This window comes from Ixodes scapularis, unplaced genomic scaffold (assembly GCF_016920785.2).
Source record: "Ixodes scapularis isolate PalLabHiFi unplaced genomic scaffold, ASM1692078v2 PGA_scaffold6__148_contigs__length_123643588, whole genome shotgun sequence".
Lineage (NCBI taxonomy): Eukaryota > Metazoa > Arthropoda > Arachnida > Ixodida > Ixodidae > Ixodes > Ixodes scapularis.
In genome coordinates this window covers 29400092-29427614 of record NW_024609881.1, presented here as the reverse complement: position 1 = coordinate 29427614, position 27523 = coordinate 29400092, and the positions used below count along the sequence as shown (strand labels likewise).

Below are 27523 nucleotides of genomic sequence, written 5' to 3'. Positions count from 1 at the left end.
ATACCATTTGATCTGATTTTGTAATTCATTATTTTCCCCCAGAGGGGGACGGGCCACTCCCGGAAGTAGTGCGATACCGGGTCGACCCTAGCGCCCTCGAAGCAAGCTTCGTAGGGACGCCACTTACAAAAATAAGTTTAATATCTTGGACCAATTAGGTCCATATCAGATATTAAGCTGATAAGAACAGAAACTGGAAAGAGAAATTTATTGACGAGAACCACAAAATTACAAGGCACAAATATATACAAACGGCTGAGACAAGGACAAATTACAGAGAACAGTTAATTACCAAACTAGGGTTTAGCCTGACCACAGGGGCCGCGGCACCACCAGAGCGCCGACCCCCAGCCGGCCCCGACCGAAGGCCAGCGGGCAAACCCCAGGGCAGGTCGCCCCAAGGTCCACCCACCACCCCCAAACCAGAGCCGACCAGGGCCCGGCGCCCCGACGCCACCGCAACCCCGTAAAAGTGGCCGGCGATCTCGCGTTCCCCAGATATGTAGCTGGAAACACCGCCATTAAAACCGGCCTGAAAGCCGGCTCCACGGCGGGAGCACTGAAATCATGACGTAATTACAGCGGCAACGCACCCCCAAGGACCGGGCGATGGAAGCGGATGGTAATGAAGTCTGTATGCCAGCGTCGGAGGAACTCCTCCTCCCCGAGGACAAAAAGGGCATCCTCAAGATGAGAAAGCAAGAGGATGCGCAGCCTGCGGATCATAGGGAACATCCGCCCTAAACGACGCCCTCGGGCAACAGCGGTATTTCTGTTTTGCCACAAAATGAAACATGCGACCGCAAACACAAGCCTGGAGCTGCGGCGGCGCGCACGGAAGTGCCTGCCCAGCGGGAGCGCAAACATTCGGCTCACCAGAGTCCAGAACGTACGAGCAACAACACAGTCGAACACAACATGTACGTTTGTCTCAAGAGCGCCGCAGTTAGGGCACAGGTTAGACGCCGAGACGCCCCACCGTGCGAGGCGATCCCGGGTGGGCAAAACACCCCAACCAAGCCTCCAGTGAAAGTCCGCCACGGCCGTGGGAAGGTCCGGGGACAGGGCACACGCCCAGTCAGAAGTGCGGCTCTGCACCTGATGGAGGAGGGGTACCTCCGGCGCACAGAGGGCCTCGCAAAGACGTGAAGCAGGGGTGTCTAGGACATCAGCATCCGGCACGTCGGTTACAAGTTGCTGGTGAGTGCGGACTGTTGCGACATAAAACGGCGACGGCGCCTCAGCGGTGGGGCAGAGGTTGCCAAGACCTCGAGGCACCAAGATGCGCCGATGAGTGCCCAGCCAGTAGAGAACAAGGTTGCGTCCAGGGTAGTCGGGATCCTCAAGCAGCTCCAAGACGCCTCGAAGTGCGAGGATTCGACTAAATGTAGTCAAACACGGTAGTCCCCAACCTCCGGAGGTACGAGGGAGGCGAAGAGCTTGCCGAACCACTAACTCCGTACGCTGTTCCCAGAAAAACGAAAAAATTGCAGAGTTAAGTCGGCGGACAATGGTCGGAGGCGGACGCGCAACGCGCGCCACAAACCAGAGTTTCGCACAGAGGACAGATTTCACCACGTACGCACGATCACGCAAGGGAAGTGAGAAACAAGCCGCCGACCTCGCTTGGTGCGTTACATCCGCAACGATACCGGCCCAAGTGTCGGGCGACACGCCGGAGCAATCAAAAAGAACACCTAGAACCCGGACAACCGCAGTCGTCGGGATGCCGCCCGGAAGTGGGTCAGAAAAGCCGCCAAAAATGAGGGCCTTGCTCTTTGACGTGTTCAGCCGGGCCCCGGAAAGGGCAGCGTACTCCTCGTAAAGCCGAAAGATGACTACAAGGCTATCCGAGTCCCGCACGAAGAGCGAAACATCGTCCGCGTAGGCTGACACCCTCAAAGATCCTGATCCAGGGAGGGGAAAACCGCGCACCGAGGGGTGGTCGTTGATCCGACGCAGCAGTGGATCCAAACAAAGCACAAAAAGCAAGGGCGACAAAGGGCAGCCCTGACGTACACCTCGTGCCACTGGGAAGCATGGTGTGACCCGACCATTGATAACAAGGTCACTGACCAGGTTGGCATAGAGAACCTCGAAGAGGCGGACGAAGTCTGCCGGGAAACCAAAAGCCCGGAGGATGGAAAAGAGAAAATGGTGTTCTAGGCGATCAAACGCCTTCTCTTGGTCAAGTGAAACGAATGCTCCCCGTAGGCCGCGTGATGTGGCGTACTGGAAGACGTCGCGGGTAAGAGATAGTGACGAAAAAATTGTCCGTCCGGGGACGGAGCAAGTCTGGTACGGGCTGATGAGCCCCGGCAAGATGTCGCGGAGACGCCGGACGAGGATGGCAGCCAGGATCTTATAGTCCGTGTTGAGAAGCGTTATCGGGCGCCAAGCGTTGGGTGTGGAGTGATCCCCACCTTCCTTGGGAAGTAGGACAATGCGGCCGCGTCTGAACGAGTCCGGGACACCGCCGCCACGGAGAAATGCATTGAAAACGGCGACAAGCGCAGCGCCTATCTGAGGCCAAAACTCTCGATAAAATTCCGTAGGAAGACCGTCCGTGCCCGGTGAAGATCCAGACTTCATGCACCTCAGGGCCTCAGATGCCTCCTGAAGCGTGATTGGCCGAGCAAGGGAGTCTCGCTCGGGCTCAGGTACCAGGGGGAGCGCGCCGCAAAAGGAAAGGACGCGGGAATTGAAAGAGCCGTCGAGGGGATCTCTATCAGACTCGGATAAGGCCGAAAAATGTCCATAAAAGACCCGCTCGATATCTCCGGGCAACGACGACTTAGCACCGTCGGCCAGCGTGACAGACGGAATGTGGCGCGGCATGTCGCCACCCGAGCGAGTCATTCGAAGGTAACGAAGGACCTCCGGGTCAGACACCGGACGGTTGTCGAGGGACTGTAACGCCGCAATGCCCGAGTGCCCACGTAAGATACGCGAGTACCGAGCCCGTAATATATCTAAATACTCTTGCATGAGTGGTGTCGTGGAGCCTCCTCGTTGAACTATGTGTATACGGCGGAGGACCTCAGCGAGCCTGTCAGAGAGCTGGCGTCTACTCCACCTACCCTCGCGCACACACAAGGTGCGCCAAAGAACTTTCAGGCTGTCCCAGCGCTCGGGGTCTGGCCCCATGTCCTGGAGCGCCGCAACAAGATCCCGGCGGAGCGACCGCACTGCGTCCTGATCGCGCAAGAGCCGCACGTCCAGACGCCAGAGCATGCAACGGGCGTTGTCAGCTCCCGGAATGTCTAACGACAGCAAGAGGGGGTAGTGGTCCGAAACGTATCCCACCGTTGAGGGGAAAGAGAGGACCTCGCACCGCAAAACATACGGCACGAGAGCGGCCGGGAAGTATGCGCGGTCCAAGCGACTGCTCGAGGCGGCGCGAGACCACGTGGCGGCAAAGGTGGAGCCGTGCAGCTCGCACCACACATCACGTAGATCGAACTGTCCGACAAGGCGCCCGAGCTCCCGAGCGTTCCAGTTTGCTCGGCCCCGGCCTGGCCCGCGGATATCGCGATAAGCGTCTAGAACGCAGTTGAAATCCCCTAAAAGAAAAAAAGGGTGAGATTCTAGCAAGAAAACATCTAACTCTTGAAAAAAGCTGTTCGACAAAGACGCCTGAGCGGGCGCGTACACATTCACAGCGCGCAAACGTTGCTGCCCAACGAAAAAATCGAAAGCGAGCACACGGCCTGCGTGGTCGAAAACGCAAGAACAGCCACGACAAAGCGAGCGGCGAAAGACGAGCACGCCTACGCCTCGGCAGCGACCATCGCCAAAGGAAAAAAAAAACAGTCGAGATTGAAAAGATCACGAAACGCTGCAACGTCACGCATTGAAAAAAAATTGGTTTCTTGAAGAAAAACAATGTCCGCGTTAACTGAGCGCGCAAAATGCACAACCTCACGCTGCTTGTCTGGGTTGCGAAAACCTTGAACATTCAGGGTGAGGATCTGCAGCAGTGTGAAGAAAAATTGATGCATAGGGAACCTAGAATTCGAGGTCACTGTAGCCCTCCAGGTCGGAGTCTCCCGGGCTGCTGTCTTTGCACACCAGACGCTTCTTCTTGGCTACAGCGGAGCTTGGCGCGTCTGAGCCGCTGCTGGAACTCGAGAATCCACGCTTGACCTCCTGTCGGTCGCATTCCATCGTCGTGTCGACGGCGGACGACGCTCCAGCAGGCGTACCGGCAGGTGTACCTGCAGACGCAGCTTTCGCGCTCAGCTGCTCCAGCGTGTTGGGAGTCGCCGAAACACGAGGAGAGGTGGGGGAAGACGGGGGATGCCCTTGGCCGGGCGTCACTTCGTCATCCTCGACCACGACGAGGCGGTCAGCATCGGAACTCAGGCTACCCGCGTCACTCAACTGGGAGTTGTCAACAGCGACCGGGTTGCCTTGGAGCGGGGGCACGTCTTGAGGGTAGACGGGCGGACTTGGGTCGTCCTTTCGTTGCTCCGACGCCGGGGGGACTACGGGGGCGGTTGCAGTCTCCTGGGGCTGCACGCAAGATGGACGGGCGGCTGTCGACTGGGTGACGGCAGCGTAGGTCTTGCGTTGTGTGCAGTCGACCGTTGCGTGGGCATGTCCACACCGCTGACATGGTTCCGTGCAGCCTGCCGTTGAGTGGCCAAAGACCGCACACCGATCACACCGTGGGGTTTTGCAGGCAGGTCCAATGTGGCCCTCCTGCCCACACTTACTGCATACCCGCCGCATTCCCCTGTAGTCTACCATGACGCGGTGGCCCTGGATGCTGATAAAGTTGGGGATGGGCTTGGTCATCTCCACCTTCACCACCCTGGTGCCAGTCATGATGTCTGGGCGGTCCCGGAATGTCACGTAGGAAATTCCCTTCACTTTTCCATACATGCTGAGGGCTTGGACGACGGCTTCCTCAGTCACGTAAGGGGGCAAACGGTAGACAGACACGTGGAGGAGTCGGGCGCCAACGGGCTCCAGAGGAACCGCCACGTCACCAAGCATCAAGTGACCTTGAGCTACAAGACGGTCGGCAACAGCCATGCTGCTAACGGCCGCCATAAACCTCACCCCACCGTGGTGCTGGAGGTACTTCAAGCCACCGGGGCCGGTGGCTACTTGGAACGCGTCCATTACCGCGTCGACCGAAGTGTCGTTGGGGACACTGAAGAAAAAACACTGTGCCTTCGTAGGCACGGAGGGCGTCGCCATGACTGGCGAAAAAGAAAAACCCGGGGACCACGCAACGAACGGGGTCCCAGGAACGTGCTTAAGACTCAAAAACTCTCGGCCCGCTACACTTTGATCTTAGCCAAAAGGCCGAGAAGCGATACTTTGGCATGCAGCAAATTCTACCCCACCTGCAACCAGCTTCCCGCGATAGCCAGGTATCTCATAGCTAAATATCATATTTCCCGATTTCTACAAAGGAACCAATAACAATATTCTAAACATACATTTGACTACAGCCAAGTTAGTTCTATCCCTAAGTTACATTCAATCGCAAAAGGAAGCCTTAAGCTATATTCTCGATATTTTTGCGCACCGAAACGTGCGGCTTCTTGTGCACGTAAATCCCCCCCCTCTCCCACAAAAAAAAAAAAAATAAATAAATAAACATATATATTTCCGGTGGAGGCTACGTTTTTCATGGACCTAGCTGTCATATTTTGCCACGTGATCACGCTCCCCTTCATACTTATGCGCAGAGAGAGATGTCAGGTGATAAAAAGTAGGCAGGCGATTGGACCGACGAGCGTTGCAAGGCGCCGGAAAAAAACTTCGCCCTGTTCATAGGACGTAGTACAGTCGGTCCGTGCCGCCACGCAAAGTCTCCCTAATGCACTAGTGCTAGCCGGAAGCAGTGCCTTGCGATATTATTGTTGCTTTGTCCCCTAATTTTATTATTGTTATTTTTTTTTTAATATTAGTCTTTTTTTGGGCCGGGGGGGGGGGGGGGGGAGGGGTAGTTTTGTAAGGAAGTGCCGCCTGTGTGGATGAAATAATTTAGAGGGGACATTTATTCAGTGTAAATTGCGCCTCGCGAGTGCAATAAAAAAATCCCGTGGGTCTGCTTTCCCGCAGAGCAATCGATCGACCAGTCACCGGGAGCCATGAAGAAAGTTTTGCGAATGGGTCGCAAATATATTTAGTGCAGAGTGGAGAATAAAAATCAATTTGATTTGAATCTCGATACAAATCATGATAGTCAATTAATTTTGTTCCTTTTACGGACTGGCATTGCCACTTGATTGGAACGCCTAAATGTTCACGAAGCCAATATTAGAGACATGTGACCGCGCATGTCGACTAGTGCTAGAAGGGCTTTTCCTCGATTTCATTAAAGCTCCACTCTGAACAGTTCATGAGGCAACTGTACGCCCAATTTACCCGCGAATCTGTGGCGGGTGCTAATGGCAGGGCAATAGTGAGTTTTAGAAGATCGTTCTCGTGCAGCCGCTCTGCAGAGCGGAGCGCGGAATCGCCACTGCGCCTGCGCGCCGATGGCCTTGGCTGTAGAGTTCCGGGTAGCGGAGGGCCTTAGCGTAGCGGGAAACACGGTCTACTAAAACTCGCTACTGTTTTGAGTGGAAGCGGTTGGTTAGTCGGTTGTGATCGTTCAAACATCGTTCGAAAGGCACGTTGTTCTCAGATAAGTGTTGATCCGTTGCAAGTATCGTTTAAAGTTTCTTGTCCTCGACTCTCTTCCGGTCAGAAGAGTCTTACCGAAACACTACTAAAAGCAAACGAAGCAATACAACTACGTTTTATCGCGGGCGGTGTCGTTGCTGTGTCGGTAACGAGGCCTCCGTGGCCTCGACCATGGAGCGTTGCCACGTGCCTTGCTTCGGCGCTCTTATTGGGTCGCGCGGGCCGCAGCCTCCACAGTTCGCCAAGTTATCGTCGCGGTGAAAAGCTCGCTAGGGCGCTTCTGTTTTCCTCACTATAAGGCCCCTCACTATGGGTTAGGTTATTTCTTCGTTTTCAACGTGCATAGAAGCTTGGCACTGCACGCGCTTGCACCGGTAGAGGAAGTTATGTGTCCTCACTGCTGTGAAAAAAGTCCACCAGGCGGCGATACCCGGAACTCCTCGTCGCGAATAGCGGAACTGGGTGGTACTTCCCTTGGTACCTCTCCGGCGATATATTTGAGTGTTTCACTGCCGCGGCATTATCGTAACTCTTGGCTACACGTGGCGCGACGCTTGTCGATTTGCTGGGTGCACCCTTAAATTGCTGCTCTTCCCAATCAAAGGGCCGTCAGTGATCGCGTGGAAACTACGCAATATTAGGCGTTGTCATCTGCAGTAAAGAGTGATCTTCCGTGTTTCCGGACAAGTTCTCTTCTATTGCAACATAATGTTCGCGTCGTTGCGTCCTCGGCAGTAATGACCGCGTTCCGAGATGAACGCGGTCATTATTGCCGAGACCAATTATAACTAAGTCAGCGGGAATCGGAAATCACTTCGCTATATCCGCTATTCGTTATAACCGACTTCGGTTATAACGAAGTGCAAAAGGGAATGGGAAATCGTGACTGCTTCGCTGTAGCTGCTATTTTGTTATAACCGACTTCGTTATAACCGGTCTCGGCAGTATCAATAGCACTCTCTCGTGCAAGGTCGTACGGACCGCGGAGCAGCTGAAGATGTGCCAGGAAGGTGATAAAGGACATTACCCGTTTAGGGACTTTGGACGGGGCATGTTGCTTGTTTTCATGAGCGTATTCGAGGAGACTTTCTTCATAACGAGCTAAATCCGAATAATGGATATGGGGGCGTGCATTGTTTCCAAAAGCTATCGTAGAGAAGTGGGTAATTTCATGCCAGAAAAAGCACCGTGCGGGCGACCGTGTTTATCTCAGTTTCACTCTTGAGATGAATTTCGCTCATCTAGAAAATGCAAAACCTGCGTCACTGCGAGATTCCGGTGTATAATCTATTACCGTATCACTCTAATTAATTGATTAATCCGTCTCGTTCATTTCCACAGATAACATATGAAAAAAACTTTTTTTTTCTCCGTTTTTTTTTTTCTAGATTGGTGACAAACAGCGGAATATACTATTTGGATTTCGAATCATCATCTATGCGTAGTTCAAAACAGTTCAAAGACGTTCACGCTTAGAGATTATTACTTCAGCTGCATAAGGCAAAGAGATTTGTTGATATTCTCCGGGAAGAGCGACCTCCCTTCATTTTTCACAGTAGTCTGCATGCTCGGAACGGACACTCGAACAGCATTAAAGGGGCCGGGTCACGTGTCCCCTCCTGCAATTGTCTAACGTTACAAAATCGCGCCCCTACAGCTTACTTTAGGCTAAAGTTTCACCTAAAGTTTGCCCTGCATACAGGTGTACTCGTCCACGTATGCGTGACGAAAGCGTTGAGTTTTTTTTTAGCTCTTAGGTTCGCCAAAATTTTACCGGTTAACCGGTTAAAAATTAATCGCGATTAAATCTTTAATTGATTAATCAGTAGGTTAATCGATCAATTGCCCAGCCCTAAATATAACCCATGCAGGGCGTACAATTATTACCCGTTCATATTGGAGTCCTCTGTGTGTGGAATGAATGTTAGCCAGTGAGGAAAGTCACAGCCGGGATTGCATTAAAACTGTGTGTGAATCGAGTGAATCGCGCGCAACACTGTCGCGATCCAACCGAAAAGAGCTAGCATAGTTTTCATAGTTTTCAAGCAGGCACCGGAAGTACGACCGGCAGCAAGTGCGGGTAAATCGAGTATTCTTCTTTCCTGCGGACGATGCTAGTGTGCAACTTTCGACCAATCAGGAGTACTAAGACGTTTTGGGTTCTTGCTATTGTGAATGACCCGTTGCTGGATGTCTGGGGCTACTTTAAACCGTTTACTATAAAACAGTTGTCCAGCATATCAATAAAACAAAAATATTAGAGAAACCGAAAAAAAAAACGGTTTTTAGGGACGTGCAATTGGTAACCGAAACCGTAAAAACCTGAAACGAAACCAATATCAACAGAAAACGGTAACAGTATCCGAAACGTTATATGTATTTTTTTTTCCCCGTTTGAGTCCCTACTTTCATAACACACGCAAAAGTAAGCGCAAGAAGCGGGACGATTTCGTTCAGACTACAAGCAATCGTGGTCTGAACGAAGTCGTTCCGCTTGTTTCGCTTAGTTTGCGTGTGGTGTGAAGGATCTGCTCGCTGGGCCCGTAGTGTGAACATAGCATTACACTCTTTACACTAGCACAGAACTTATACCCCTGTCATACGGGCTAATTTACTGTCACTACAAGCGAGTGCACTTCAACCCGTCGAAACACACTCCAAGTGTGTTGGTGCTACACGGGAAAACTTAGTGTCACTCCAAAATGATGGCAATGACGATGGGTAAGTAATGGGCACGCAAAATACTATAGGCTCCTTGCACATGACGTCATTTCCGATACCCTCCAGAGAAGAGGGGGAGAAGGAGCTCCCCTCTTATCAGGACCCTCCTTTGTGCCTTCCGGATTTGCACAGGCGTCGCTATTCTCCTCCCAGAAGATTACAGAAGATTAACCCGTCACTCAAAATTCTTACAAAAGCAGCTTCCCTCTCCTCCTTTTACTTGGTGTGCAAATGTGCGCGATGTGACGTCAATGCAAGGAGCCTATAGTCGGTTGCAAGCTAAGAAAAAAACGGAAATGCCTCTCAGAGGAAAATGTAATCCTACGCCGAGAAACGCCAGCCAATCGTTTTCATGACGTCACGATTCCGTGGACCAATCGCGATCCTTTTGAAAAAAGAAAAAAAAAGCTCGACATGGCTGCTGGCCTTAGCAACGCGACGCTATTTTCTCGTGACAATTATTCTGCTTTTTTGCACCGTGTTTTACGTGCCCGAGGTTACGCCACGAAATCTTAATGGTATCGGCTTGCGTTTGCAGCGGGCGCGAGGCTTAGCACTGGAAGGCGGTATGTTAGACAGTATCTTGGACAGAAAATGAATTGGGAAGACGGTACATTGGACATTACTTTCTTTCTTTACTAAACAGCTATTTCGTTGACAAAAACGTATTCTAACTTATTTAAATGTCCTGAATGAATTAAATAAATATTGTAGTAGTTTAAGACAGGTTTCCTGGAGGAAGAAAAAGCAACGTTGTTAGCGAACTACTTTCTCGACGGCGGAGGCACTTCAGATGGGCGCAATGCGCTTGTGGGTGGAGCTAAATAATTGTTCTTAGGTTGCATCCGACTATAGAGTGCATAGGCATTTTTTCATAACTTCGTCGTCTTATTAGAAACACGTTACCACACATTGTTGCGCTAAGTCACGAGCTTTAATCCAAATTTAAATCTAATTTGATAATTACGATCAGCCATTACAAGCCAGTGATACACGTCCGCACGCCGGTACGATGCTCAACCAGATCGAAACAAACAGGTGTAGGGATTGAACCCAGGATCCCTGGGCTCTGCAGCGCGAGCTTTCGCTCCACGTGCTCCGATCTAGTGTGCGCGAGCCCACAAGGCCACTCGCCACTCGCCACAGCGAAACATCATGGAGTGTGTGAAGGACGAGCTAGAGGTTGATATTCGCGATGTTGGACAGTGGAAGCGCGTGGTTGGGTCACTTTTCTCCGTGAGAGCCCAACGCCTTTCACGTGAGAGGCAGCTGAGCCTGGATGCCGACGCACAGGCAAGAATTTCAAGTGACATCGATCAGCAGCTGCAGGCCAATGCCTCCACCATACCCGCTCCGTATACCCGTGATCAGTCGAGATCGGTGGACTTTCCAGAGGAACGAACGGTGGTTCGAAGACACCTTGCCCCATTTGGGCGAGTTCCATTCCAAGCAAGCCTTTCGCGTCTCTCCTGCCACCTTCAGATTCCTGGTGGAGTCTTGCAGGTGCCTCCTGGCCGTCGCTGGCCGTCGCGCAGGAGCCAAAGCTGGAAACTAGTTTAGCCGCTTGTTTTTCTACGATGCACTACTTTCCTGCCAACAGGAAAGAAGTGCGCATCTAATATTACTTTTATAAAAATAGTACGAATTTTACGCAGCGTTACTTTCTTCTATTATGTTTACTCCTTGAACACTGCTATCGAGATTACACTCTCGGTCTACCGGAGCGAGCGTAGTGTGCTCCCCGAACTCACTTCATTGGAAGTGTGTTCTTCGGGCAGGGCTGGTGATTGAGCTCAGGATCACTGGGTTCTCCAGCGCGAGCTTTCTCTCCACGCGTACTCCGATCTGGTGGGCGCTAGCCCACTCGGCCACCGATACCCCTTAATAAAGACACGTTAAAAGAAATTTGACGTTTACAATTCTCTGTAATGCCGAATCGCAGCGCAGCTCTCGAGGAGGAGGAGGGAAGTGTACGAAGGGAAGGGTACTCAGCTGCTCCCTTTCCGTACCCTCCCATCCTCCTCTCCTGTTCCCATCCCACTTAGCGTACAACTTTCGCGAAGTTTCCCGCTAAATTAAGCCGGGAAATTTTCCCGCTGAATTGACGCGTGACGCCACATGACACGTCACCTGAAATTTCAAGTGGGACATCACGTGACGTCACACGAGCAAAAATTTCCCTCTAAATTTAGCAGAAAAAGTTTCCACCAAACTTAGCAAAAACTTTTACCGCAAATTTTAGCGGGAAAATTTTACCCTCGTGACGTCACACGTGATGACACACGTGACGCCACGTGTGACGTCATTCTGGGAAACGCAACGCGCGGTTATGCCGACGCCGCTCAACTCAGAAACGGGTTCGTAGGAGCTGTGCTCTGAAACAACGTTACACTAATAAACGATTTTTACGCCAATTGGATGATTCTGATCGATAATCGCAAGCCTAGATAAAGAACGAAGTATATCCAACTTTGGCGTTCCGCTTCGTTCCATGGAAGTCTACGAGGAGGCCCTGAAACTGCCTAATTAGATCATAATTATCCTGTTGTCTCGAAAAGTTACATGCTGAGACAAAATTCGCTTTATCATTCTCTGCTAACCAAGATAGCCGTTGAATGACTGACTAATTGTCGTCGTCTTTTATCAATTCGCGCTGCGCTAATCTTGGTTCAGATCAGCCTAAACTCCAAGTTCACCCCACTATTTTTTTTTTTCAATGCCTCTCTTCTACATGTCCTGTCTTTCACGAATTTCTTTTTCTTTATAAAATAAAACTTACGCCACCCTTTTGGTTTCTGTGTTGTTATGTTTTACTGTTGAAACACTCCTCTTGATGCCACGTACTCGATCGAGCGAAGTGAGTTCGTCAAACTCACTCGAAGCCAAGTGTGTTCCTCAGGAAGGAGCCGTGTGGTACACTACAGAAATGACACTAAGGGCGAAGTGCACTCGCTTGTAGTGACACTAAACTGGCCCGTCTGACAGGGGTATTAGAACCACAAAACTTGGAACAGAATTATTTCTCAACAACACTTCGTGCCTTAGACCGATCTCGCCAAGCGTTCGGCGCATGCGCGAGGCCGCCATAACTTTAGTTCACAGGAGGCAATCGGCAGTGCACGAGATTGTTCGTGCCTTGCGCGCGCACAGCTCTAGCGAGGTTGTCGCACGCGCAGAAAAACTAAAGTTCCCTCGTTGCGTTGCGGCAGTGGTGGCGTAGTGAAACTGGCTGGTGAGATCGGTCTATTGCCTCGCTTAAAACATTTCCTACTACACCACATTCGTAATCTTGATTACTGGCACGTACCGGCGTGTCGGCTGAACACTGGAAAAGAAATGTTAGTATACCGAATTCCAAAGCTTCGAAATGTATTGCATTCTAAAGGTGTCTTTATGAGTAGATTAATTCTGGGCGAATTGCGCTCTGTCATGTTGTTTTTTTTTTCATTTATAAATTGATGTATAATGTACGTTTTCTTTCTTTTTCTTTTTCATTTCAAACGTATGTTTTGTGCTGATTTACGAATGTTGACTAATATGGTGCTTAGTACGTGACCTTCTATTCTCTACATTTTCTTTTTTCACTGCGATTAATTATGTACAGTACACTTTCCGTGTTATTTTTCTGAAGCTGCTGCAGAATGTACTGGGGCTCAGAAGACGTCAAGCCGCGTAGTGCAGCTTTTTTTTCTTGGCTCCACTATTACATGTAATGAAAATAGACTAAATTATTATTATTATTATTCCGTGTACACACCTCTAAAAGAAATTTGACCCGCTTAGCGGAGCACGTAGAGCAGGCCGGGGTTCACCTACCTTGTTGCGTCGGGCGAAAACCTCTCGCTGTTGGAGCCCAAGTTCCTATTCCTCACCAGAGCATTTACTTGGACTGTTGAGGAAAAAAAGAAAACAAGGACCCGCGTCGTTGAAACAGCGCATCGGTTGCGAAAGCTAGTTGCGAAAATCTTTTCTGCCCATTGCCGTTAGCTGAGCCAGGCGGTATAGCAACTTACACTTTCTCGTCGAATTAAGAAGGAATGTTATATGCACGTGTGCACATACAAATCCACGAGCAGCAAACAAGACCACTGAATGTAATTGGCAACCGAGTCTGGCATTACGAAAAGTGGACAGCGCCGAAGAAAGCAAAGAACGAAAAGATGGGGTACACGGACGGAGTGCTGAATTTTAACTGATTTATTTCGAAGAAAGCACATAGCGACGTGAAACCAAAAGATGAAAAACACAAAGTCATCTGTCACAAGCCACTAAGAGAAATCATCTCGCTCTCGGACAGTGCAATAGAACGAGCACTGATGTATCCATGCGCTTGAAAATTATAAATGGCGGTAAAAATTTCACCAATTCTCACTTCGACAGAGTTTGCAGTTTTTCATTCCCTACATTGTTTACCTTAGCAACAGGGACGGAGAAACCGCCTCATTCTTTTGAAATATCGCGATTCCGTTGCGTAGTAGCAAAGCAAAGAACGTGAATGTTTCGCGATTTGCAGCCGCGGGGTGGCGGCCATGCGAACGAATAATAATAATCTTTATTTGGACTCCTTGAGTCTCAGGTGGAGAACCAAAAGGTAAACAGATTTACCTGACGAGGCCGCACCACCCTGTACATTGCTCAGCAGAGAATCAAAACAGACTAGAAATGAACACAAGTAAAAACGACAATAAATCTTATCAAAAAATCTGTCACTGTGCGAAACGAAAAACGAAACAATCCTTCTACAGAAAAATGAATTATTAAAGTACAAACTGGCAGGAGCAATGAGCTTTCAAGCGAATTAACACAAATAACGGTGATCAGAGCTGATTATACGCTATTCAACCCAATGCATAACCAAAACGCAATTTCCTGTTGTAAAATATAGCGTTTCATGTTACCTTTGAAGGCAATAAGGGAAGTAGCATTCCTCATTAATTCAAAAACACTTGGATGATCGTTCAAAAGCTGTGGCATTTTATACGCTAGAGCTTGGGAGCCATAATTCGTCCGTATTTTGGGCTTTGTGTATATTTCATTTCTTAAATTATATTGTGTTGTTTTAGGGTGGCAGATGTCACAAAATTCATTTTGGTCACTGCTGTACTCGCAGTATATTATCATCGCTAGCTTTAAAAGAAAGAGCTGATGGATATTTAAAATTCGATATTTGACAAAATATGGGGCTGAATGATCGGTATAGTGAAGGTTTTCGATGCAACGAACAGCTTTTTTTTGTAGGCCGAATAGTCTAGTGTAGATTTGTTTTTGTTGTAGTTCCCCAAACTAGTAAGCAATAATGTAAATGAGATTGCACAAGACTGTAGTAGAGTTGGCACTTAAGCCAACAGAGAAGGAGATGTTTAAGTTTATACAAGATTCCAATAGATCTGGATATGCTAGAGCGAATATGATTGATGTGGTCTGTCCAGCTTAAGGTTTCTTCGAACCAGACACCTAAAAATTTTAGGGAGGACACTCTTTCTAATTCTGAGTTTGTAAATTGTACCGAGAAGTTACTACAGAGTTGCTTATGCACAGGCTTGAAAATAACATATTTTGTTTTGTTAATATTCAATTCTATTTGACTAGACTCTAGCCACAGCGCAAGTTCGAAGGCATACACCTGGGGACAATGTAATAAGTTGGCAAGGTGTCAATCTAACGCTCGATTTGACAATTATCGTCGTTTCAACGAGAGGAAATCAACCAAAAACCTCATATCAACAAAGTTGCCCTATATTCAGTTTTAGTAGCGCCATATATCCGAGGTGGAATGAACTCTTCCTCCGATGAACGATCATCCCGCTGCGCTACTGCGTCAGTCGAACTTTTTTCACCAAAGAGGCAAGCTCTTCGCCCCCCCCCCCCCCCCTCCCCCTCCCCCCACTGCTTCTCTTTCCCCCTCTCCATATCGCTCAAACCATAGCCTCGCCTGGCAGTTCGACGACTGAGCCATAGTGCCTGGTCGCAGATTTGGAGCGCGAGGATCTGCACAGAGCACCAAAGAACCATTTCTCGGGGAAACTGGATGTCCGCGCGCAGCTTTTGCAGCGGCGAGGACCCGAAACACACTTGTTCGCTCGGGAGAGGTGTGTTTCGGCGTATTGCCGCAGCGGGGCGCCGGTCACGTGGCTCTCCTCTCATCCGTTGTCTGCCGCTCCACCTTTTCCATTTCGGCGGCCGCTTCTCGTGGCGGTCTGCCAGGCTTCTTCAGTTGATAGGAGGCTATGCTCAGCCAGTCTTGGGCAGTAACTAGTTACTAGTAACGCGTTACTGGTAACTAGTTACTTTTTACGGTAACTTTTACCTGTAACGCGTTACTATTTTAATACTGGTAACTTGTAACTGTAGCACTGTTACTTTTTATAGGGTAACTGTAACTGTTTACGGCCGTTACAGCTACTTTTTTTTACTATATAAATTAGAACCCTCTGCCGCGGACATGAAGAAATTGCCATCTTGAAGTATTTTTCTCCAAACTCCTCGCTGACAAAAAAAAAATAATAATAATTATAATAAGAAGAAGAAGCCTGGCCACGCATTAATAAAACAAACAAAAAAATTGCCTGGTTTAGCCCCACGACCGAGAATGGACGACGGACGAGTCAGCACGAAACCGGGAGATAAAGGAAGCGACGCCTTCGGTGGTAGGGGCGGCAGACAATGTCCGTTGCACCGACTTTGGCTCACTCTTCTCTCGTGGGGATGCTCTGCGGGTGTCGGTGGTCGTGCGATGTCTCCGGGTATTCCGTCTGGGGTATGTCCTTACTGTTCTTTTTTTACACCCATCCGTTCGCCATTTCCTCATCCCTATTAGTTTTCAAGGAAGTCGTCCCCATACTGTGCAGAAAACCGGCGCTTGTTTAACTTATTCATTCTCTTCGGAGCCGCTCGAGTGAACACGACTTCCATAGTTGGCATTTCGGACATAGACGGTGGTCATCGTAGACTCGTAAAGCACCAGAAGCTAAATGTCTCATTTGCCCCGTTATTCTTTGGAAGCTGTTTGACATGCTACGTTTAGGCCTTCTTCCAAGTATTCGCGACTCCAGCAAAACGGACGCCACCAAGCGGGAAAACCGGGAAGCAGACGGAACAGGTCGCTTTGCGCCTCTCCGCGTCTCTGACGGCTTTCGCGGGCACGTGTTGTCGGCGCGGTGGCGAACAATCTGATTTGACGAAGGTCCGGATATTTTTTTAAGTTTGCCTGAAAGTTCATTAGTGTGGTGAAGCCTCAGTAGATTGTTTTCTTTCATCACGTGTTTGAAAGCCCGTTTACTCCACAACACACGGTCGCGTGCTTTCGATTTCTTGGATGGGGAGGAATCGCGGAAAAACGTTTTGATTTCTTGTTTGTCTCGAATCACATTCAAAGCATTTGGTAACTGATAAGTGGTTTCTTAATAAGGATGCAGAACAGTGGACTGACGACGACAGACGAGCTGTTCCATTGGAGGGAACACCAAAGTTGCACTTTAAGTGAATGGGAAGTTTCGATAGCTGCTTTTGTTGAATTTGGTTATGTTCGATTAGCTTTAAGATAGAGCCACCCACGCCGGTCGGTGCGTTGGCTATTCATATTAGCTGCTTTTCGCCGAAAAAGCCTCTGGACCATACCGAAAGACTAGCGTTGATTTTGCAATTACTTGATTCCGGAAAACCTTCTCGCTGCATACGATTAATGAGGGAAATTGCCTGCTTTCAAAAGGTGGGGGACGCATCTCGCAAAGTTAGAAGCTGTCACGATATTGTGATCTATCGCGCCTCCAATATTTATATCATACCCCCGTCGAAGTCAGCAGCAATATACGTCTACATTGCTCAGGTCGTCCGGCCACAAAGGATACTCAATTTCTCCGTTCAGGATTTGAAGTCAAGTTCAATGCAGAGGGGTTCTGCGTGAATCTCCAATGAAGACTCTCTTCAGTTTGTCCACATTCGTCTCCGTGCTGCCGGCTAGAAACATTTGGCTGAGTTTAAGTAGTATCTCTCTGTCTGTTTCATTCAGCAGTTCACATAATAGCTAGTCAACTAAGCTCATATTTCAACCCGAAGAATATACTAATATTGCATTAGTAGGACCCCCCCCCCCCCCCCATAGTACGCAGTAAAATAGACCGTTCCATTAGGGTCATAGCTGAGAGGGTAAAAGAGAAAAAAAAATGCACTCCCCCTCTCAACCCGCACGTCGTCCGCTCCGCCGAGTGGGCTGTAGCTAGCGCCCGGCTGGCGTGCAAACTCTGTTTAAAATCGCGTCATTTTGGAACTTTCAAGCACATATGCGCAGGTTTTGGTATGCGAGTTGTCGTGTAATATTATGCTAGATAAAAAGACTCACAGGGCCCAATGGCGCTGTTACCTGCGTGCTAATAAAAAAAAAATAAAAAAATAAGGAAAACTGTGTCAGATTGGCCGGTCTCTTTGGCGAAAAATAAATCCGGTTGCTGTACCTTTTTTACTATACAAAAGTTCGCACTGGTGTAGGCCTTTAGCGACCTTGAGTGGAAGTCTGAAATAATAAATAAAACGTGCTCTCCTGCCGCAATACACGCACTAGTTGAGGGTAGTACAGCCGGCTGACTCAACTGCTATTTAAGTCACGGAAAAAAGATATGCTAGTTGATCATTTAGCAAAATAGAACAACAGAGAGCTATAGGCTGATTTTGGAGTAGCCATAACTATTCAAAGAACGCGAACCACTTCACAACGGCAGCCACGAGCGAGAGTTCGATGTTCCGTACAGTCCGCCGATACAGCCCAAAGATGGAGAATGGCAACCTCCCGGTTTGTCGTCTGCTAGCGGAGTCTGGCGCGTGCCCTCTCTCTCGTTTTACCCCTCCGAACCCGCTGAACTTCCCGGATGTGTGGAGAGGGCGCTGCCGTCGAACAAAATGGTGCCGCCCAAAGAGCGCTAAATGGAATGGTACTCGCATATTCGTAAAAATGACATGTCGATTGCTACTAAAACCTGAATTGAAATACGAGTATCAGCTGTTTAGTGGGGCGCCAGCGGGTTAACATGCACCTTGGCTCAAAAAGCGCTTGCTTAATTTTCGTAATTTTCCTGCAGCCTGTGTTGTTGACCGAGCAGACGACTGGAGCTGTTTCGTAAACGCGGATACGCACAAAAGCTCGATTTCGCGGACAGATAAGTCGCATGGTCGAGGCATGCGAGTTAGCTGAAAATTACTCTCGGTGGAACAATTCTGTAGCCATCGCCGCTTTCCTTAGCTGATCAAAACTGACTAGAGTCTATTACCGTCTCCCCGGAGGTGTCCCGGAGCCCATATAGCGAGTTCGTTTCACACGCACTGGCACCGTTCAAGTTCTCTCCCAGAATGCATCGCACTCACAGAGTGTTGCACGGAAAACTGGACTCAAACGAACCCGCCAAATGCACCGAGTGCAGAAGACTGACGCTGCCGCCATCTACGTTGTAGAAAAGGTACCGACTTCAAACCGAAACTAGCGCCTTTCTGTTCGGAGTGATGCGTGGGAATGCGAGAATGCAGTCGCTGCCAACGTTTATCTACGAACGTTGGTCGCTGCAACCTGTAGTTTATAGTTGCGATGACTTCAAGCAGCTAGGCTGCCGTAGAGATAATTACAGGCGGCGTAAATTTCCGCAACCAGCTGTCTACAAAGCAGCTGGTTGCGATCTTTCAATTTTTATAACCGTTTACTCTGAAGAAAACTAATGATGCTGTCCGAGCAGAAGCTTGATCCGTTTGAGCATGGTATTATTCGTATTAATATCCAGCAAAACTGGGACTTTCGATTTGGATCGTCATTATAGGTATATTAGATATTAGCCTTGGTGAGGGCGTCGAGAACGAGAGCTTTCTCGAACAAAATACGACGGGGCAAGTTAGCTGACGTAGGTAAATGTTAAACATGATGATGTTGCCCAATCCTCGGGTAAAGTCTCCATCTTTAGCTTTCTCTGATGCTTATTGCGCAGTCAGAGGTTTCTGCTGGGGGAGTTTTGTCGACAAATGTTAAATGTTTCACCCCCACACGGATGGTGATAGACATCTCGGGGGCCGCTGTTCCGTTTGTTCTGAGCATTTCTTTACACACTGGTATATTTCAGCGTTTGTGCGGCAACAGAGCGATTTAAAGGGATACTAAACCAAAGAATTTAGTGTCCATAATAAGTGGCGCACGTTCTTTCCACGAGCCAGCAGCCGCCGGTGTGCGCGAGCACACGCAACAAAAATGACGTCACAGACCTCCATTCGTGGTTGAGATGACAGCGAAATGTATGGGCTTCGGACCAAAGGAGAATAAAGACAAGTTTTTCATCTACACAGTGGTGCCTGGTGTAAAAAGTAAGCGATGAATTGGTCTAACAAGCACGTAGCTTTCACTTGTAGAGATGAAAAGCCTGTCTTTATTCTCCTTCAGTCCGAAGCCCATGCATTTCACTGTCATCTCAACCGCGAATGGAGGTCTGTGACGTCATTTTTGTTGCGTGTGCTCGCGCACACCGGCGGCTGCTAGCTGGTGAAAAGAACGTGCGCCACTTATTATGGGCACTAAATTCTTTGGTTCAGTATCCCTTTAAAACCTGCAAATAAATCACGGGTTGTCAATTGCTTCCTTCGTGACATAGCAGACGCTCACAATTCAAGCTCGCGTTTGATTTCGTTGCCCGCGGGACGCGATTTCTATCAGAAAATCTACTTTTTTTTTCTTTTTTTTTCTTTCGGTTCCGCGACACATCGTAGCAGACGAACCCTCGTCGTCTGCTCCCGCTCCTCGCCGGCCCCACCGGAGCGAGGCATGACGGGATTGCATTTTGGCGCACTCCCGATTTTCTCGGTGCAGCGAGTGCATGCACGCGTGGGGTGTCAGCGCTGAAACGAACTCGGAGAGTGCAACCACTCGTGGAGTGCCGGCCGAAACGAACCCGCTCCACGCTGAGAGTGGGCACGCGTGGGCACGAGTGTCGTGAAACGAACTCGCTAATAGTTTCGGTTTTGAACAAAATCGCAGACACAAAAGTTTGACACGAAAATGACAAAAAGCACCAGGAAAACAAAACTATGCTCTGCAAGTTTATGCGCACCGGCTACACTTAACCGTTGCAGTTCAAATATCTATAAAATAGAGCATTTAACAAACAAAATCTGTTAAATTGTATACGCCACCCGTTCAGGCGGTCCGGCCGAGCCGACGCGACCTGTTCCCAGCCGCCATGTTTGTTTGGGTCGCGAATATCCCATAACATAGTTATGTGACCATATCTGTCCTCATTCGTTTCAGAGTGACAAATAAACCAACACGTTCACTGACGCGGGCCGATGAAAATTTCGAAAAACGGTTGATTCTAAGTTATAACAATTATTGCAAATAAATTATGCACATCAAAATGCTGAAACGGCGCATGATGCAAAAAAGAAACACCCTTCGGGTTTATTTTTTTCCTAATTTCTCAGTTTACCTTTCTTTTTACTATAATGTAACAAATACAATAATATTATTTTGGCTTGTGATTCCTTGCTTCCAATTTTTGTACTATAACGAGAAAGTAACGGCGTTACTGTTTTTGCAGTAGCTGTAACTGTAACACGCTACTTTTTGAAACCGGTAACTGTAACAAAGTTACTTTTCCCCCCTAGATAACTGCAACTATAACACTGTTACTTTATACTGGTAACGTGCCCATGACCTCCCCACATAACGAAAACAACCGCATCTCCACATGGTGAATGATTTTGATTGGAGCGAAGCTCTGGTGGGTGCTTGTCTACGTAGACGTTGAGCCGCGGCATGCCGAGCCTTCCGTTCGTTTTCATCCATGTCACGCTTCGGTCAAATGCTCAAATGCGTATATAACCACGTTCCATACCACACATTCTCTTTCTGACATGGATGAAAACGAACGAGAGGCTCGGCATGCTGCGGCTCGCCGTCTACGCAGACAAGCAGCACCAGAGCCTCGCCCCAATCAACATCATTCACCACGTGGAGATGCGTTTTTTTTTGCCCTACACGAGCACGTGAGCGCGTGAGCTCACAAGCAGGAGCACGTGCACCCGACGGCGGACGGACATACACTCTCCCCTGACCCTTTCTTCGCGCTCCACTAGAGCTTCGCTTTGCTAGCGGGAGCTCGTGGCGTTACTTCGAAGCTTGTATTGAACACGCGCCCGCTTTTCGCAGGGTACGATCCACTAAAACTCTCTAATCTGAGCACTTCACGGGTATGTCGTCTTTTTCAACGATTCTTTTGTGAGCACATATGTAGTACGTATAGGGCATAAAAAGTAATGAAAACCGATGGCACGACGTGTTCTGACGGGCGGAGAAAGCACGTTGGGCTGCCCTTCATTTGTACTTCTTAGAGAACCCCCCACAGACAGCGCTCGTCACTCTAACAAAACGTAGAAAAAGGTTCATAGTCGTCGTAGGGAATCCTTACCGCAGTCTCCGATCCTGAAGCCCGATCCGATGCTCGTGACAGAATCCCTGTCTCCCCAGCAGGCGGCGTTGACGGTGTCCCGCTGCGAGTCCCTCAGGGTGAAGTTGAGAACGCAGCGTTCGTCGGGCTTCTCTGCAACGTCAAGGTAACCCCCACCGCGCGTCAGAACACACGGACCTCTTCTGAAATAATTCGGACCGAATCCGCGCGTTTTATTTTACGGCAAATGTCGGCGTTTCTCCAAAAACACCTCTCCGCTTTGCGGATTGAAGATCCCTTCTTGGTTAAGAATTCTGAAACTGTTGTTCAAACCTTAAAGACAAATGCATTTTGTGCATTTGTCTTTAATGCCTTAAATGCACTGTGCAAATGCACAGTGCATTTAAGCGTAGATTGTACAAGACCTTTTCTATTTCCTTCCTCATGACCCTTTACTTAGCTCAGTCAGGGCCTGCATTGGATCCCAAGATGAAATTGCTTTCCGGAACTCAAGTGGGGTGACTACAGACAGTTTTCTTGAACTTCTGCAATTTTATTTAAATTCCACATTCATCGGATGGCAAAGCGGAGTATTTTTACAAAAATCGGGGTGTGTATTGGGTCTCCTGTCGCGCCAGTCTTAAGTGATAATTTTCTTGCGAAAATCGACCGTGCTGTTGATTTAGCTATTAAGTCCACGCCTGCTACCAACGTGTTCAGATATGTAGATGGTTTTTCTTTTACTATACAAAATGACTGCGGATCAAGATTTAATTACTACGATTATGGACATTTTTCATACGTGCGGTTTCGGGCTAACTTTTACTTTTGAGAAGCCTAAGGAAGGGGAGTTGCAATTCTTAGACCTTTTCCTCTTATTGCACGCCGATCACTTGTGCTGGTCATTCTCACCACGTTCCAAAAAAAGGTATTTTTCACTACACATCCTCGCACTCTAAGGTAGTGAAGAAAGGCATTGCTATCTCTTGCCTCACCTCAGCGCGCCAGCCAATGGAACCGAAGGCTTTATCCATCAGCTTTACTTCTCTCCTTTGGGGTTGGAGAAACTAGGTGCCGTTTGCGCGCTTCAAACCGGTGACGTCAGCTCGCTCCATGGGACAGTTAATGCTTTCGCATTAAAAAAAAAAAAAGCTTTTAATTATTGTCAGAAAGTAGTTTTTGTTTTTTGTTGTGTTGATCAGGTGTTTGCCTGACAATATCTCAACGTTCGCAGACAATCGCTCAAGGTGCCATAGTTGAGAGTTTTTATCAAATATAAGTAAGGGAATGAACAATATTGTTTAAGACAACTGACCTGTTATCCATTGTTTAAAAAAAAATTAATGAACTTCTAATTGCAAGTTTTAAAATAACGTGCCCAAATTTGTACGTGTGCAATGAAAGGGATTCGTTGGTATGCGCCAATTCAAAACGCGGTTTGGGTATGGCGTATGCGCGCTGACGACGCTATTTTCTGCTTACGCAAAGCTTTTGAGTACTCTATTCTAAAATTGCCCAATGTTACTAAAGTTATTTACCATACAACATGATCACACCGGCGGTACACGTAAATGCGACTGACAACCGATAGCTCTTCATGATCTACGACTTTTTTTTATGTCCGGAGATTTTTTTTTAATTTTTTAATGCAAAAACGTTTTTGAATTTGTTTATACGATAAATTGTATGAATTGGGCAACGACACATAAAATATCGAGCGAATTCAAAATGTCGACCATTTACCCACTGTTCAAGCACATCAGAAATCACCCAACACCATGGTTTAAGCGAGTTCAGCCTTCAGTCGCGTGGTAACATCACCCGGTGTGCAGTAGCGTTCGTTACAAAACACTAGAGTCATCACTTGCGCGAAGGCGCAACGCTGGTTCATTGCTGCTATTTATAGCTTTTCACATCTTCGTCCCTTTTTTTTTTCTTTTGTTGTTTTAGACGCAATTATCCTGCTATTGTTCCGCCCTCGCCATGTCCGCCATCGGTTGGTGCATAAGATTCCCATCGTCTCCTGTTTATGTGCTTCGTTTCACCTTACAACGGACCACGGACGACGCTACGAGCCATACAAGTCAATCCAATATCGTGTGTCACACGCGACCATGTCACACGCGACCTTTGAGGGGGCGCCGTGACGAGTTGTCCCTTGATGCGCTACATTGGCTGTGTAGCTCGTAACGTCCGCTACAATCCATCATAATTAGAAACAGAGTATAGCGATGTCTAGATAAACGAATCGAATCATATTGTCAACGGGCTACCCTCGTTCAAATATTACCCTGGGAAAGTGGTGCAGTGGAGCGCAATCAATCAAGCACAACAGCCCAAGGTTCGAATGCGCCGTAAAGTTCAGTCTTCATAGACAATAACAAACAAAATTATCAATAAAATAAAAAAACTCAGTTTCTTTGTTTTAATAATGCTTTGTGGTGTTTGGGAGAGAACGCGAACAACTACGGCCACTGTGGATGCGGTGTTCCAGGAACAATATAGTCCGACAATTAAAAAAAATAGCCTCCAACGGTAATTGACTGCAGCCGAGACCTGGCAAAACGATTACTTCTCTAATTTAAAACAAAATATTACATGTATTTTTTTTCTCTTTACGGATTTTGAATTACTTGTTTTTAAGGGTTCGTCGAGGGAAATTTAACTAGATTCGAAAATTATTATTTATTTTTTAATTGGCGCACAATAATGGGCTTTTTCGGTATTTCGAAAATTTCCGGGCGCAATGCAAACATCACTTAAAATAGTTGAGTGCTAACTTCTTTTTTTAAAGAACAAAGCATGATATACTTTGTACAAAAGGATTCAGCCTAGAAACCTAATTCTAAGGTCTTAAAAAATCGCCGAAAAAGGCTTAAATATGAAAGTTGCGCAAGAGGCCAGGTTCGTCTTTTTGTATAACTTGAAATATAAACTTAAATAAACTAACTCTAGCTCCTTCAAATAGACCAGTTGGCGTGCTTTATACACGAAAATATTTACGCTCTAGAAAATTTTATTTTTATATTTCTGTGGCCCTCAAAGCTGCATCTGCGCGCGATTGAGAAAACCGTAGTTCCACCTCCTTTACGACGCGCAAAAGTAAGGCCCATTCCGTTGTGTGGACATGTTTTGCTACCTCATATAAAAATTTACTTGGAAAAGAAAAATAGGCATGACTTTGACCGCCCTTATCTGAACACATCGTACCGACCATAGAGTTATTATAATGTACGCTAGAGGTTCAACTGGCGCTAGTGTGCTGTTGCAAATTGAAGCAGACAGCAAGCAGTCTGAAATTCACTTCCGGTAATGCATTTCTACGGAAAAAAGCGAGTGCATTTCCTCTCTGCGCTCGATTATAAGAGCAAATATCACGAATAATTCGTACCTACTAGGCACATTGGAACATTTCCCAGACACGCAGATAAAATAATTGGTCAGTTACGGCGTTTTTATTTAAAAATCGTGGCATGAAAAACGGTGCTAAAACCGCTTCGTACATGTATTTATGTGCACTGTCGGACACTGTTAGCGCGAACACTGCGTCGGCGCTTTCCAGTATGGGGGATATACGTACCAAACGAACGAAGGACATGTGGAAAACGAAGAGAGACGGCAAGAACTACTCAGTAACACTGGATAAGTAACTCTGCTTGCCGACGATCACAACAAATTGAAAGTCACGTAATATAGTCCGATTTATAATAAATAAATACTGCTTTATGCTTCCTGCTCGTGAATATGTGCGAAGATGCTTGTTCTGTGTTCAAATCATCACCCGCACGCTCCAAATCTTTGCAAATAGGGGGAAGCCAGAGAACAGGCGCGCGATAAAAACTGCCCAACATAGGAAATAATAAGAAAACACACCTTTCGTAGCCCATATACTTTATTCTTTACGTTTCGAACGTTTTTTTAACCACTCGTAAAGATGCACGACGGGGTGATTTTCATATAGTGAGAGGGCAGGCATATTAGCAATATATAAGCACAAACGGAATGCTGGCGAATTTTGAGCACACTCTAGATTTCTTTCGATTGTTATTTTGCTTAGAATCGTCGCTCGTTTCTACATACCTGCCATGGAACATAAGTTTGGGCCTGAAATATAGCGAAGTTTAACATCGTTCAGTGGTAAAGAAAAAATGCTGTAACTAAAGCAATTACACTTTCACAATATTAATAAAGGTACATACTATCCGGTACAACTGAAATGACAAAAGTTATTCATGTTATTTTTCGGCGAAGAGACAAAATTCACGCGCGTTTTCCCATACGAATACACAGGGAGGCTGGAAATCTAGACTGCATGCTGTCTGCTTCAATTTGCAACCGGAAGTCCCATAGACACTAGCGCCAGCTGAGCCTCTAGCGTTTATTGTAATAACTCTATGGTACCGACCTTTTAGCGGGGCTGTTAAGGGATAGTTTCCCCAGGATCGTGTCCGTCCTCAAATGACCTGATGACACAGAACTCTGTACAGCTACCGCCATCTCTCAGCGACGGCAGCAACCAGCCAACCCACTTGCCGGTTGTCTGGTTGCCGCCGTCGCTCAAAGATAGCGGCAACTTTTCGAACCTTTCTTGCCGACCTGCGGCCGGCCATTACTTAATTCCCACCATAGTTCAGCTTCGCTGGTCTTCCTTCACCGGAGTAAAAAGGCTGAAGGAATTTTTGTTTTGTTATTTTATTTATTACAATCATTCGTCTTCAAAATCACATTGACAGCTTTTTTTTTTTTCTCGATTTAAGCGTTGTTGTTACGTTTACAGCTGCCGCGGAAATTAAGATCTTAACGTAACTTTGTACACAAATGTACAACGTGTTTGGACCTCGTGTCCGCATCACGAGAATTGAGAGATTGCAAGACTGCCAAAGTTACCTTCGAGTACATGCTGCACGTGTATTTGCGGCTTGACTGTGTCGGGTGTCTCTGTTTGTCGCTCTAGTGGGACTCGGGCATTAGCGCCCGCGGTGAGACACTGAGGGACGCTGACAGACGCCAGTTTACGTCCGTAGATCGTGTATGAAGGGACGCTGACGCTTCACGTTAACAATAAAAACGATGGACCCTACAGCGCCTCCTGGCCGAGAGAAACAGGCCCATTGCAAATTCTGAAAACCGCTTTCACGTTTATATCGGCAAGCCCAGAAACTTCGGTATATCTGATCTGATCTTGACCGCTAGCGCCAGATTTGAACTCGAGACTGACCGTTCGGCGATGCGAAGTTCATCTTTGAGGAGAAAAAGGCAGCAATTGTTTTTGCATACCTCACAAGAATAGATGAGAGTTAACGATAATTCGATAACAGCCACACAACACAAATCCGGACGAGTAACTTGTTTTGAATCCGAACTCGGGCGCATATACCAAAAAGAAATCAATCAGCTTACCGGAATTCGGAGAGATGGTCCGTGGGCTCTGTTTCGTGATGACGATCCCTATAACGGTGACTTTGGCGATGCAATTATTTAAGTCCGCGATCGGCGTGTAATTCGCCGAAGCACTACGCTCCAACTTCGCGAGCAGTCCGGCGTCGGTAGGTCGGCTGGCCATGGCAAATGCGTCAAGTGCAGCAATCTTGCGACAAGATGCCTTTCTTAAACGTTTTTGCAAGCAGCTACTCTGACTTTTCTGAGAAAATGTCGCATTGATAGCTCGGATTTTGCGACACGAAGTGCTCGACCGTTGTACTCGCTCGTCAGCTCGTAGCGTTCGTCTGCGTAGGTGGTTTTTTTTG

At 47.7% G+C, this 27523-nt stretch overlaps 2 protein-coding genes and 1 pseudogene across 2 annotated transcripts in view; all 3 read right to left on the bottom strand.

Moving 5' to 3' along the window:
- Positions 1-27523, bottom strand: part of LOC120839607 (meiosis-specific with OB domain-containing protein) — a 65410-nt gene extending 37887 nt beyond the window's left edge. Inside the window, exons 1-3 of the mRNA XM_040209919.3 lie at positions 27177-27523; positions 21798-21929; positions 13186-13258 (exon numbers count right to left, since the gene is read on the bottom strand). Of these exons, the coding sequence (XP_040065853.3) occupies positions 13186-13258; positions 21798-21929; positions 27177-27339 (368 nt within the window). The 5' untranslated portion in view covers positions 27340-27523. The remainder of the gene's footprint in view (positions 1-13185; positions 13259-21797; positions 21930-27176) is intronic.
- LOC115325854 lies at positions 44-207 on the bottom strand (annotated as a pseudogene).
- On the bottom strand, positions 3789-5323 carry LOC121833043. Its single transcript, XM_042286102.1, has one exon. The coding sequence runs from the start codon at positions 5206-5208 to the stop codon at positions 4009-4011; it is 1200 nt and encodes a 399-aa protein (XP_042142036.1). The 5' UTR covers positions 5209-5323; the 3' UTR covers positions 3789-4008.

Bases quoted from the DNA above. Each gene is read 5' to 3' on its own strand.
- LOC121833043 (XM_042286102.1), bottom strand. From the start codon at position 5,208: ATGGCGACGCCCTCCGTGCCTACGAAGGCACAGTGTTTTTTCTTCAGT.